At 38.3% G+C, this 13,830-nt stretch overlaps 1 protein-coding gene across 1 annotated transcript in view; it reads right to left on the bottom strand.

Moving 5' to 3' along the window:
• The window catches only part of DLGAP1 (DLG associated protein 1), a 174,292-nt gene that overhangs the window by 32,712 nt on the left and 127,750 nt on the right, over window positions 1-13,830 (bottom strand). Inside the window, exon 5 of the mRNA XM_026671857.2 lies at window positions 9,620-9,860. Coding sequence (XP_026527642.1) covers window positions 9,620-9,860 — 241 coding nt within the window. The remainder of the gene's footprint in view (window positions 1-9,619; window positions 9,861-13,830) is intronic.

Here is a 13,830-nt window from a genome sequence, read left to right as displayed (position 1 = left end):
CACCCTAAAATATATATATCCTGATACTGAAAAGTTCCTCTAACTGAGGAAAGGGCACAACTAGCAAACGTGATGAATCTGTGCAAAGGTCCTCCTGGCCACAGCTGTTATCTGCTCTTTGAGTTGTGAATCAATCTTGACTGGGGAGGTGCAGCCCTATCCAAGACCAAAGATGATGACATCCCCAGCTCAAGGGTTCCAAACAGCCACAACCACTCAGTCTTTCTAGGATTGAGCCAAAGTCTGTTTTGCCCTGTCCAGACAGCTTCCAGACAAGGATCAATATGCTAACAGCTTCACCTATGCATTTGAGACTAGAGATATAAAGTTGGATATTAACAACATACTGATAATACCATAACCCGAACTGGTGGATGACCGCACCAATGGTTTCATGTAGATTTTGAACAGGAACAAGAAGGGCGTTGAACCATGAAGCACTCAACAGTGACAGACCCAGACACAATTTCTTTTCCTCTGTCAGCACTGACAGGAACTGGCCACTGGCCTCCTATTCTTAACTCCTGCAGCCAGTCCAGAGGATACTGTGGTTAATACTATTGAAAACCAATGAGAAAACAAGGAGCACTAGGCAGGATGCACCCCATCCCAACTCTGCCAAAGGTGGGTATGAGTAATACTGTCTCTTTACTGTATCCTGGCCTGAAGAAATGAATCCAAATAATCCTTTTCCTCCAAGATCTTCTGTAGATGTCATCCGACCACCTTTCCCACAACATTTGCCACAGATTGGAAACTGGCCAATAAATTTCCAATAGGGAAAAGGTCCAGGAATAACTACCTCTCAAGGCTAGACAACCTTCTCTATCAAAATTGCCTCATGAATCCATCCTATTGGTACCTCCCAGGCTATTTAATAACCCAGGAGGGGCCAGGATCTAACAAACAGTTGGCAGGTCTAACAGACAATTTTTGTCTGCCATGTCCTTGTACAGGACAGATAACACCTCAAGATTGTTCCCAGAGCAACTCTTTTAGGAATTGCTTAGTCAGAGTCCAACTCTCAGTCAATCTAAGCAACTTCCTCTGCCAGATAGCATGACTATTCCTCACTGTTACCTGGAGATGATCCTGTGGTCCAAGCCCAATCAAATGGTTAGTCTAAACAAGGCCATTTGGTGGCTATTGATAGATGCAGTAAGGGTGGAGAAATGGTAACATTTTGCCATCCTTATTCCCATGATATAGGCTCATATATGGTCTCTTACTTGTGTTCTGTCAGATTCTTTTTTAAAAATATATATTTTACATTGCTTTAGACATTGCTTCTGGCATTTCATCTCTCAGAGCTCTTAGCAAAAACAAGGAGTACCCTGATATTGGCACACATAGTCTGCATAGAAGCAACCCAATCTAGGACCTCCTTCACATGAAGCTTAGGAAACTTCATCATTAAGTGATTTGATCATAAGTTGCACTGCATTGCACTGCTTAGCAATGACAGTTCTGGAAATCCTGGTTGCCCCAATGTAGGAAATAGTATAGAATCTCTCAGTGTAATATACACCCTTGCTAAATTGTTAACAATCATAAATAAACTCTCATTTAAATAACTTACTGAATAATTCTTTTAAGTGTCCATATCTGTGAATAATTTGAAGGGCAACCCTAAAATTGGTAATGCTGTTAATTGGGATTGTTAACCCTAACTACAAGGAAACATTCTGTATATTGATGAATAAATTGAAAACAGTTATTAAATGCAATAGTTTTAGTGTATAGCTGTAATGAAAATCAAGATAGGTCGCATTTGCTTAAAAAAAGTTACCACACCACACCCTGGAAAAAGTTGGATAAAGAGGAAATTAATTGGGTGACCTGCGTAGACTGCCCATTGTTAGTTAAAGTCAAGATGGTAAACAAGAACATAGACATGGACAAAGAAAATACAAGCAACTAAAAAAATGTACCAACAGGGGTGGGGTCAAAAGGGATAAAACCAATTTAAATTAATAGTAACAGGAGTTAGAGAATCAGCTGGGTATTCAAAGTCATATGGAAATTGCTAAACTGACCCATTCTTTGCATCTGTTTCCATTATAGGAAATATACAGCAAGTGCTTATGCCAAAAATCAATAATTTTGGGAAGAGGCACCAAAAAATCAAGACAATAGTCTTCGATGATCCATCAAAATTTGTAAAGCATCCTTAAACTGGCCTCTGTATTAGGAAATTGCTAAGAGGCAAATTAAATTTCAGGTTTCAAATATTCATTTTCCAATGTTTGAAAAATATTATAATTATACAGCTGTTGCAGAGTTTACAAAAATTACAGATTGCAGCGAACTTGATTCAGGTAAATTGGTGGAAAGAAACTGTTAAAATGCTCATCATATGGATATAAAAGGGCAAATCCTGCTAAAAAGAATCAATATAGCTTCTTAAATGGTGCAGCCTGATTTACTAAGCTATTGGAGTTATTTGATAAGTGTCAATGAGAAATGAAATAAAGCAGATATAATTTATTGAGAGTTTCAATAATGCTTATGGCAGCTGTAAAAATGATTTTCTGTACTGAGCACTGATGATTTTCAGCATCAGGCAAATATGCAGCTTAATATTAGGAAAATATAATCAATAACAGACTGTAGAAGTGTGCCAAAATTGTAATATATATTTCCAAATTGCTAATCAGTCTTAAATGCTGCTATGATTCTGACTGATCATAAGCCATGCTCCATGAAACTACATTAACTCTGCATTAAAACTAGCTTTAGGTTATTCAGTTGTTAACTGAGTTTTGCCACATTTTATGACCTTTCTTACCACAGTTGTTAAATGAATCACTGCAATTGTTAAATTAATAACATGGTTGTTAAGTGAATCTGGCTTCCTCCATTGACTTTGCTTGTCAGAAGGTCACAAAAAGCAAAGTTTTAAACCAGAACAATAGAACCGGTAGCTGCAGATTGATAGGTTCTATAGTGTTTGGGTATGGCTGGCGGAAAATTATAATCAAATTATAACTGGAGAAATTATTAAACATATGGTATAATCATGTCAACACTAGTGAATTGTTCAATTTTAATTGCATTGTATTCTTATTCTGACTTTTTGGAATTGTTACATCCAGCATGCCAAAAGTCAAGAGAGTTGCAAGCTCATGGAACAGAGCATTAAGTGGCAGAATGCATTACCTTTCCAGAGAAGTTTCCAAAAGGATGAGGGATGCTTTTATGTGTACAAAAGTAAGAAGTCGCTAAATGGACATAATAATATAAGTTGCCTTAAATTGCTGATTGTTGTCCATTGTAAAGAGGTAAGAAAATCAAATGCATAAAAAAGCAAGACATACAACCTGACTTGGAGAAATAATTTTAAAAAAGAAAGCCAGCTACTCTACTGGCCCACAGTAGTAAAAATAAATGCAGAATCCACAATATCCAGTAACTGACAAGAAGCAGTAAGAACAACTATTGCCTAATCAAATCACCACTGGGAGAACTTAAAAAGAACCACAGGACCTAGGTGCTTATTTGAAGAGGTCCATCTCACTTCAATTCTTCAATTTATATCAAAACTAGTGCTAACATGTCTTGGTTTTGAAATATGATTTCCCCCCTACTACATGCAAACTGTATGCACAGAAAGTGTGCTAAGCATGTGGGCTATTTATAATGAGTATAATTATTCATTAAGGCTTTTGTGTAAGGAAAAGGCTAACACTTTTAAGACAGATTCAGAAGAAAAGTGGAAATTTACTTGTCAAAAGAATTTTCATGGTTCAATTCTGCCTGTCTTTTTTTGCAGTCCAAGGCATGATTTGTTCCTTGGATTCATTATATAATTTCTTCAAATTAGAATTAAAAAAAAACATTTTTGCTGAATTTTAGGTTTAATGCCATTACATTGTGTTCATGATAGGTAGTTTCTGAAGTTTGAGAGACTGCCTTATTAATATCCTCATTATGCAAAAAATCCTAGTGTGGGAAGATTCACTAATCAAGATATGATCTTCTAATATTTATGTTATTTTGATTAGGAGAACACACAGAACTTTTCTTAGCTTCTGTGTATAATCTGAATGCATACAAATGGAGTTTCTGATCAATATATTCTCAGAAAATTATATTTCTTAATGATGCAGATATTTAATGATGCAGGTATGAGTTGAGATGGTGCAGTGGTTAGAATGCAGTATTGCTTCTGCTGCCTGCCGGCTGCCTGTGGTTTGACAGTTCGAATCTCACCAGCCCAAGGTTGACTCAGTCTTCCATAACTCTTTCCAAGGTCAGTAAAATGAGGTCCCAGATTGTTGGGGAAAATATGTTGTCTCTGTAAACCACTTAGAGAGGGCTGTAAAGCACTGTGAAGTGGTATATAAATCTAAGTGCTATTGCTATTGCTTTTTCAGATAGAGTTTAGAAAAAATACATATTGTTATGTCATTCCTAAATTATTAAGATTTACTGCTACAACAGGTTATTTATTACTTTAGAGGAGTCTTTTTGCTAAACTAATTAGTAGAATTAATTAATAAGTTAATTAATAAAAAGAAATATAAAAATAAGCATTAATTAAATAATAACCACAATATCGATAGAAAAGAATCTGGGAAATTAGGATACATACAAAAGCTTCCTTGTTAATGTAAGGACAAAGTATCAACTAATCCACAACAAATCAAAAGTTGAAAGACAATACATAGCAACTCCACACTGCTGAAAATCAGGTGGTATGATAATTATTTTGGCCAAGTTGGGAACATTTCTAGTATCTTGACAGTCCAAAATACTGGAGATATAGCCAAGAAGACCACATGTATGTTTAACACAAAAAATTCTTCAGAATCATAGTAATGGCAGCTCAAAGTGCAACAATAATAGGAGTATTCTGTATTTTTATAATGTTATAATACAGTGATGGCTAACCTTTTTGGGTTCCTGTGCCAATAATTATGCTCGCGTTCATGTGCTCTCGTGCCAGCACCCAGAAGGCAATGCGTGTGCCCCCACGCCCCCTGGTCCCATGTGCCATGTATCTCTGCGCATGCGTGTGAGACCCCCCCATGTGCCCCATGCATCTCTACCCATGCGTGTGCATCCCCTGCACCCCTCCACCCCCTCATGCATGCCAGATACCCGACAATCAGCTGTCGGGCAGGCAGCATGCGTGCATGTGCAGTAGGGTTCTTCCAGGCAACCTCTCACGTGTCGGTAGAAGTGGCTCTGCATGCCACTTCCGGCACGTGTGCTATAGATTCGCCATAACAGTTATAATAGGAATAGAAGAAAAAAAATTAAATGTAATTTATATAGATGATTCAAGGGAAGAAAATTCACATCAGTATGACTGAAACTTTTTAAAACATTTACCAAGATACCCAAGGTATATTCTCCAACAAGGTCATGGGGACACGTCAACTATATATGCTTACTATTTAAGGATGTCTTTTTATCCTTCAGGACTATCTTTACCTTCAACTTTGTCAGAAGATGGAAACAAGGATGTCTATGGAGACGTTTGCATTCTTGATTTAGGTGACCTTGAAGTCACAGATAAATCCCCAAGTGGCCTCAATGACCATTAGAGAGAGCTAATGGCCAGTTGACAGTAAAGAATTACAATTCTTCCATTCTTTGCCCATCCCATTAGAACCTATCCTTCCACCCACCCCACCACCATCCAATCTCAACTGTCAGTACCTATCCTTCTATCTCCCCCCCGCCTCCACTGTCCAGGCACAACTGATGAAGCAAAACTCCTTCTTTTTCCTCAAAAAACAGTCCAGTTGCCTTTTGAAAAAAAAAAAAAAAACAAGCACCTTTGAGACATCTGCCCAGAAATGCTATATATACATACATACTGCTCCCTATTTCTGCCTTTTATCTCCTTGTTGTTCATGTGAATGCACCCTCATACCCAGGAGTGGGCTTCAAAAATTTTAGCAGTCTTCTCTGCCCGATTGCTGGGTGAGTGTGGCCATGGTGGGCGTGGCCTAGTCGGTCTCCTGCACCATGGCGGGGGGGCATTTTTGCCCTCCCCGGGGCTCAGGAGGCTCTCTGGAAGCTGGAAAGAGGCTCGTTTCTGGCCTTCCCGAACTTCCGGGAAGCCCGTTTTTTGCCCTCCCAAGCCTCTGCATGTGCCCTGCACTTACCTGCATCCAAAACGAGCCACGTGGGGACTTCTGGGAAGGGTGGGGTAAGCAGGGCCAGCCAGGAGTGGAATTGGGGGGAATTTCTGCACAGAATCTTAGCTAGAGGCTCTCCCGAACCCCTGCGAACCCTCAGCAGCCCTCTCCTGCTCATACCCATGTCCTGAGCCTTGTTGGCTTCTTCTCTTCTTTTCATTTCCCTTTCATTCCTGCCTAGAGTTTCGATGCACTGATTTGCTTCCCCATCTCCTTTTTTTTTTTTTTTGCACTCTTTCTCTTCCCCACCCTCTAAGGACAAGATAGAAGCTGCGACATTTTGCAACATTTGGAAGTACTTTACAAGCTGTCAAGCACTCCTTCTGGAGCTGCTTCTCAACAAAGCAATAGCAAATATGTAAATATACAAATTTTTAAAATTATAAGTGCAATTCTGGTGTGATGTTATTACCATATACATCATTACAAAAGTTTTCTTTACTTGTTCAGTAACTGTTCAAAATTATGATAACACTAAACAAGAAGGAGTCCACAAAGTTGTGACTGTCACAATATCCCACAATCAAGTGATTGCAATCCAGGCACTCAGGCATCCACCTCATGATTATGATGTTGCACTAAACAGTGGTCATATGATTGCCATTTGTGACTTTTCCCAGCCAGTTTCTCACAAGCCAAATCATTGGGGAACAGGGAAGGTTGTAATATATATCACTTCCATATATCACTCCTGCTAATTTTTCTCTGTACTGTACAGTGGGGTCTAGGACAACTCACTGTGGCCAGCTTGCCGTGGCCAACTCATTGAGGGACAACTCGCCACAGGGCAAGAGTTACACTAATATCTAAGAAGGATGGAATAGAATCATTTTTTAAAAAGGTGCCAAAGGACAAAATGAAATGTGAATGACAACAATTTAAACCATTTTAAAAATTATTTTTTATTAATAATTTAATAAATTGAATTATTGAATTGTCCCTCAGCGAGTTGTCCCACAATATGATGGCCATAGTGAGTTGTCCCATGGTGAATTGGCTGTGGTGAGCTGGCCGTGAGAAGTTGGCTGCAGCGAGTTGGCTGGGTGAGGTGGCTCATTCTGGCACAATGTGCAGTATTCCTCCCTGCCCTGTCTGTAGTGCCCACCTGCCCACAGCAAATTGTCACCTACAGCTCTCATTGGCCTGCTGCCTGAAATCCTAGCAGCTCAGCAGCATTCCCTGCTACCCAAATGCAACCCTTGCTGGCCATCCATGCTCCCCAGTACTCAACTGCCACAGCCCCCACCTTCAAAAAAACCTCTTACCTGGGACTTCCATCTCTTTCTGCTGAACACCAAAATGGTTCTGGTGATATGACAGCAACTAGAACTGCTGTCACTAAGCAATATGGTCGTGTGACATTGTGCTAAATTTATGACTGTATCTCCTAATGACAGCAATCAGTCCCAATTGCTGTTATAAATCAAGAACTACATATATTATCAATAAAAAACTAATCTGCTGAGCATAAGCAGTTACAGAGTGTTCTGATCACATGCAATTATTAGCAACAATTCACAAAGATCAGGCAGTCAATACAAAGTTTTAAGGGATATCTAAGGAAAATCACACAAGTGCAGGATATGAAGGGTCATTGAATTCAAAGGACCAAGCGATCAAACAATCCATAATAAACTATTAAAGCAAACCTCTTTAACACATTCTTTGGCTCAGTGTTTGTAAACAGCAATGGATCATGCCCAGTATTTCCTAGTCGAACCACAGACAACTACAATGATCTAATACATGTCGATTTTACAGTAGACAATGTTGAAAAAGCACTACGCAATCTAAAACCACCTCTATCTATTGGACCAGATGGAATATGTGCTTACTTCTTTAAAAAGCTATCCACTGCCATAGCCAAACCTCTAAGCATAATCTTTGAAAAATCTTTCAGGACCAGCTCCTTGCCAAAACTATGGTCACAAGCCACAGTCATCCCCATCTTCAAAAAGGGAGACCCCAGCCTAGTTGAAAATTACAGACCTTTATGCTGTGTCACCTGTAAAGTCATGAAATCAATTATTAACCAATCCATTATCCTCCACTTAGAGACAAACAACCTACTCTCTAATAAACAATTTGGTTTCAGAAAAAAACTATCCTGTAATCTGCAACTCTTACACTGCAAAAACATATGGACTACACAACTTGATCAGGGCAAAGCAATAGACGCAATCTACATAGGCTTCTGTAAAGCCTTTGATTCAATAGTACATGACAAACTACTCCTAAAACTAAAATCTTATGGTATCTCTGGACACCTGCATAACTGGATAGAAGCATTCCTGTCAAACAGACAACAAAGGGTCAAAATTGGGAGTGTCCTATCAAATTCTGTACCTGTCAACAGTGGTGTCCCCCAAGGTAGTGTTCTAGGACCAACTCTCTTCATACTCTACATAAATGACCTCTGTGATCATATTAAGAGCAACTGCGTTCTCTTCGCTGACGATGTAAACCTATTCAACACCACAGACAATACTGCTACCCTTCAAAAAGATCTCGACTATGTATCAGAATGGTCAAACAAATGGCAACTTCAATTCTCAACAAATAAATGCTCTGTCTTACATATTGGCAAAAAAATCAGAAAATAAAACACAAGCTGGATAAAGACCTTGTTGATGATCTAAACTCTGTCAAGGATCTTGGAATGCTCATCTCTAATGATCTAAGTGCTAGAGCCCATTGTAACTACTTAGACAAAAAGGCATTAAGAGTTGTTAACCTAATCTTATGTAGCTTTTTCTCTGGTAATATTACACTAATAACTAGAGCATACAAAACATTTGCTAGACCAATACTCAAATACAGCTCATCAGTCTGGAACCCACATTACGTATCTGATATTAACACAGTTAAGAAAGTCCAGAAATATTTCACAAGAAGAATTCTCCACTCCTTTACTTGTTGCAGAATACCTTATGCCACCAGACTCAAAATTCTAGACCTAGAAAACCTAGAACTACGCCGCCTTCGGTCCGATCTAAGTATAGTATATAAAATCATACATTGCAATGTCCTACCAGTCAATGAATACTTCAGCTTCAATCATAACTATACAAGAGCAAACAATAGATACAAACTCAAGGTTAATTGCACCAAACTTGATTACAGGGAATACGATTTCAGCAACAGAGTTGTCAATGTCTGGAATACTCTACCTGACTCTGTGGTTTCTTCCCCAAACCCCAAAAACTTTAACCTTACACTTTTTACTATTGACCTCACCCCTTTCCTAAGAGGTCTGTAGGGGGCGTGCATAAGCGCACCAACGTGCCTACCATCCCTGTCCTATTGTTTCTTTTATTTTTCTTATATGTATCCATGTATTCATAACTATGTTTTTACTTATACCTATTATCTTGTAAGCAATTGACAAACCGAATTTAAAAAAATAGATTAAACAATCCATTTAACATTCAATATTATGACTAGAGAGCAATCCAAGGATGACTCACCAGTACTGCTTTGGATGGTCCTCACAGTTGTGGTTGTGCGAGGTGGAGATGAGGATCTCAAAGACAGACATTCATCATCTTGGGAACAGCCTTTTTCGATTGCTCTCACGTAACTGTGGCTCCTCATGCGGAAACACCCAGGCATTGGCAAATCCAGGGCTTCTACTGCTTGAGACTCTAGTTCGCTGAATACAGACTCACAGACTGATTCAAACTGACCATTTACTTCCATTTCACTCACCTGCACGCAAAAAACACACTGCTTAATTGTATCAAATTATAACCAATAGAAAGTACCATATTATAGCAGGAAGAAGAAGGATCAAAACTTTATTTTCCCATTGTAAAGAATCACAAAGTAGAGCAAAAAGTATATAAACTATTTCCTTTTGGGTTCGTAAGTTTTTAAAGTATATAAGGATATAAGTGAAATATTTTCATGTTCCATTACAAATAGAAATCTTTGTATTTTTCAGTTGTCTACAGCATGATGCAAACTGTCCATATTAATTACAAAATTACCTATGAAAGGCATGAAAGCTTAAGTATGCAAAATGTTTTAAGTCAAATGCCTTAAATATATTTTATGCCAAAAAATCCACCTGGATTTTTTTAAAAGCATGTTATCCAAAGGGATGGGAATCAATAAAATAAATGCAATTGAACTATAAACTGATATAGGGAATGCATGATTACATAGTACTAGCAAACAGTAGACAAGAAAGGGACAAAATATTAATGACAAATTACTAATAGAGTTCAATATATTTAGGCATATTTAACATTTCCAGGTAGTCCTTGACTTAACAACTATTCATTAAACAAACGCTCAGTTACAGTGATTCTGAATGAATTATGGCTATGACTGGTCCTTGGAGTTCTGGTTGTCTCGACATTTCTGAGGTCCTGTGATTGCAATCAGAGTGCTTGGCAATGCGTTTCCAATTATGACTGGTTCCAAGTGTCAATATGACAATATGGTCACCATTTGCAATTTTCCGTGCCAATTTCCCCTTAAAGTCAAAGATAAAAAAATCACTGGGATAAGTCTTGCCCACCCATGCACCTTCTTCTAGGTCCTTTGTGCTTGCGTTGACCACTTGTGCATCCATGTACCCTACCAACCTGTGGAGTATCTCCCACTCGCAAGCTTTCTCCCTGAATCTACATAGCATCTTTTGCTCCCCAATCTGTGTGTCACCTCTTGAGAGTTGCATACCTTGCCCAATCTATACAACGAATCTTTCACGTTCTTTTGCACACTTCTCCCCCCATCTTCACTGGTCCATGCAGCGCCTCTCATACATACTTCTTGACCCACAAAATCCTTCTTGACCCACAAAATCGTCCTCAACTCATTGCACACCTCTCACACATCATTCCCAACCTATAAAGCCACTTTCACATACCTCCTTGCACCTTTACGTCCCCTCCACATCCTATGCCTCTCGTGAACCCTCACTGACCCTCCTCCACAACCTTGCTCACCCTCTCTTTTCCTTCTTAGCCTAGCAGCAACCACTTACCTACCTAGGGGCATAGGACTTGAAACTTCCTGCCAGCTTGCCTGCTGACTTTGGTTGTGGATGCTGGCAGGAAGTTGTCTTGTTTAATGACTGTAGGATTCAGTTAATAATGGCCAGAAGAACTGCAGGGATTGCCATTGCTAAGCGATGAAGGTGCAGTTTACAACCACATTTCTTAGCCTTAGCAACAGAAATTCCAGTCTCAATCACCGTTGTTAGTTTAGAACTATATATATGTCAGTCACTCACAATGTCTTCCACAATGATTTTTGACTATTATCATAACATGCATTATGCAATATATAGATTTTTTTATCCTATTTTTGCTGTTCTTTGAAAGATCTTCATGCTAAAGATGTACCCAGATCTTTCATTCTCTATAGACTGTTTTTTTCAGAGTAAAATTCCAATGCAAACAAGGCAATGAACAATGGCAACAATACTTAAGAGAAAATAAAATATTTTGACCAATGTAGGCCAGCTGTTGAGAATAATTATGGTACATCTCTTTATGGCTTTTCTCTTTGATTTGCCATAGACTTCACTACAAGCACTGCTAGTAGTCTCTGTAGGGTCTCTGCATAGAAAAAAAATGCAAATGTTGGAAAATCATTACTAACATAATGTTTCCTATTTGTCCAAAAACTTGCAGGAAAATTAGGTGCAGAATATCTATTGTTGTTTACAAAGGCTTTCTTTAAATTCTAAATGATAAAATTCTGAACATGCTGCTAAGATCCAGCAGTGAACCTCTTAAACCCTAAGTAAATTATATGCTGCAAGTTGCTACTAGTGACATAAAAGCCTATGAAGCAATTGAGTTTCAAATCTAAAATAAGACTGACAGATCAGTTATATTCAAAGACAAAATGGAAGCCAACTATGTAACAAGCTATTATGTCACAGTAACTTCACTATACATCCTAAAAACTCAACAGCTTTGTTTGTGGTTTAGTGAGGAAACTATTCTGTATGAATATAGAAGAATCCCTAGGGTTCTCTCTAAGTGGACTTTAAAAAAAAAAGATTCTTAATATAAGTTTCTTTCTTTTCAAATGCTTTATGTAAGAATTTAAAGTTCCTGCCTTCCAATCCAATGATGAGTGTATTAGTAGAACTAGAAATAAATTCATCACTACGTTGCCAGCTTGCCTAGATACAGAAAATAATTTCTTGATTTGTGGCGTACTGTCCAAAATGTACAAAAACCAGTTGATACTGTACACTACAAAAACATTTGTGATTGAATGAATAATGGCTGAATAATGATTGAATAATGATAGAATGGATGGAATACACTAATATCTATGTCCCCGTCTGGTGACCACCATAGTATATGGAAGATTGCAACTTAAAATGTAAGAGTAGAAAATGATACATAATTGAATTGAAAAAAGGAAAAGAAAAATAATTACAATATTGTATATTTGTATCATTAACACAAAAAGGGGAACAATGTAATAGATCTAAATGAATAAAAGTCTGAGTTTTGTGTATTACAGCTGATTAATACATGCAAGGAAATTAAGGAGTAAGTTTGATTATAAAAGAAAGGGTAAAAGTTATGTTAGAAAGTATGAATTAATGCCATCTAGGTTGTATGGTGCATATGAAAAGAGGAATCTGTACATTGGAGTCCCTTGAATGTTTTGCTCTAGTGAATTGTTACAATGGAAAAAGCAAAGATAAACAATTAATATTGTGCAATAATTCTGAATGTTTAAGATCCATAGGGGGAAAATATTCTGTTAGATGACATAATTGGGTGGCTGGAAGACAAGACAAGAGGGAATGCTAAAAATAACTGAGCTATTTGGAGTCTAAGAATGAATGAGACTGATGATTGGTGTGTTTAGAAAAAAGTCTATATCAAATACAAATGCACTATCAGGTTCAGTTCATGCATACACATGTCAAAGGAATGGATGTGAGTCTTAAAAGCATGACTGATTTAATTGTTTATGATGAAAATCTGACACAATTAGTAAAGAATATAATGGTGGTGCCAGATGATGAATGCAGGAAAAACTGTTTTTCAGAGGTGTCATGTGGATCTGAGGAAAAAATGGATTATGAAAAAAAGAAAACAAAGTAAAAAAATAACTAGAGTGAAAATAGAACCACAGCAGGAAAAGATAGTATGACTCTCAACAAAATGAGTAGGAAGTGGATTAGAGATGAGCAGGTTCTGACCAGTTCTGGAGAACTGGTAGCAGAAATTTTGAGTAGTTCGGAGAACCGGCAAATACCACCTCTGACTGGCCCTGCCCCATCTATTCTCTGCCTCCCGAGTCCCAGCTGATCGGCTGATCTTCTTTTGTTGCCCTGCACAAGAGAACAGAGCTGGAAAGCAGGTTAGCAGGGTGGGGAGGGAATGGGATTTTGCAGTAAACTTCCCTCAGGAATTGGGAGGGGATGGAGATTTTACAGTGTCCTTCCCCTGGAATGGGATGGGAATGGTGGTTTTACAGTATCCTTCCCCTGTCACACCCACCAAGCCACGGCACAGAACCGGTAGTCCCACCACTGACGTGGATCTAAGGAAAGACAGTATGAAAGATGAATAAAAACAAGCAAAAAGAATTATGTTAAAGAGGTCACACAAGGGATAGGAGTTATGCTAATGGAAAATATGTAAAGTATGCTCCAAATACTGGACAAAGCAAATCATATGCTCTATATGCA

Source organism: Notechis scutatus, chromosome 3 (assembly GCF_049901735.1).
Source record: "Notechis scutatus isolate UNSWTSFEM ecotype Mainland chromosome 3, rNotScu1.2, whole genome shotgun sequence".
Taxonomy (NCBI): domain Eukaryota; kingdom Metazoa; phylum Chordata; class Lepidosauria; order Squamata; family Elapidae; genus Notechis; species Notechis scutatus.
The sequence above is the reverse complement of the archived record's forward strand: the minus strand, read 5'-3'. Positions and strand labels throughout refer to the sequence as shown.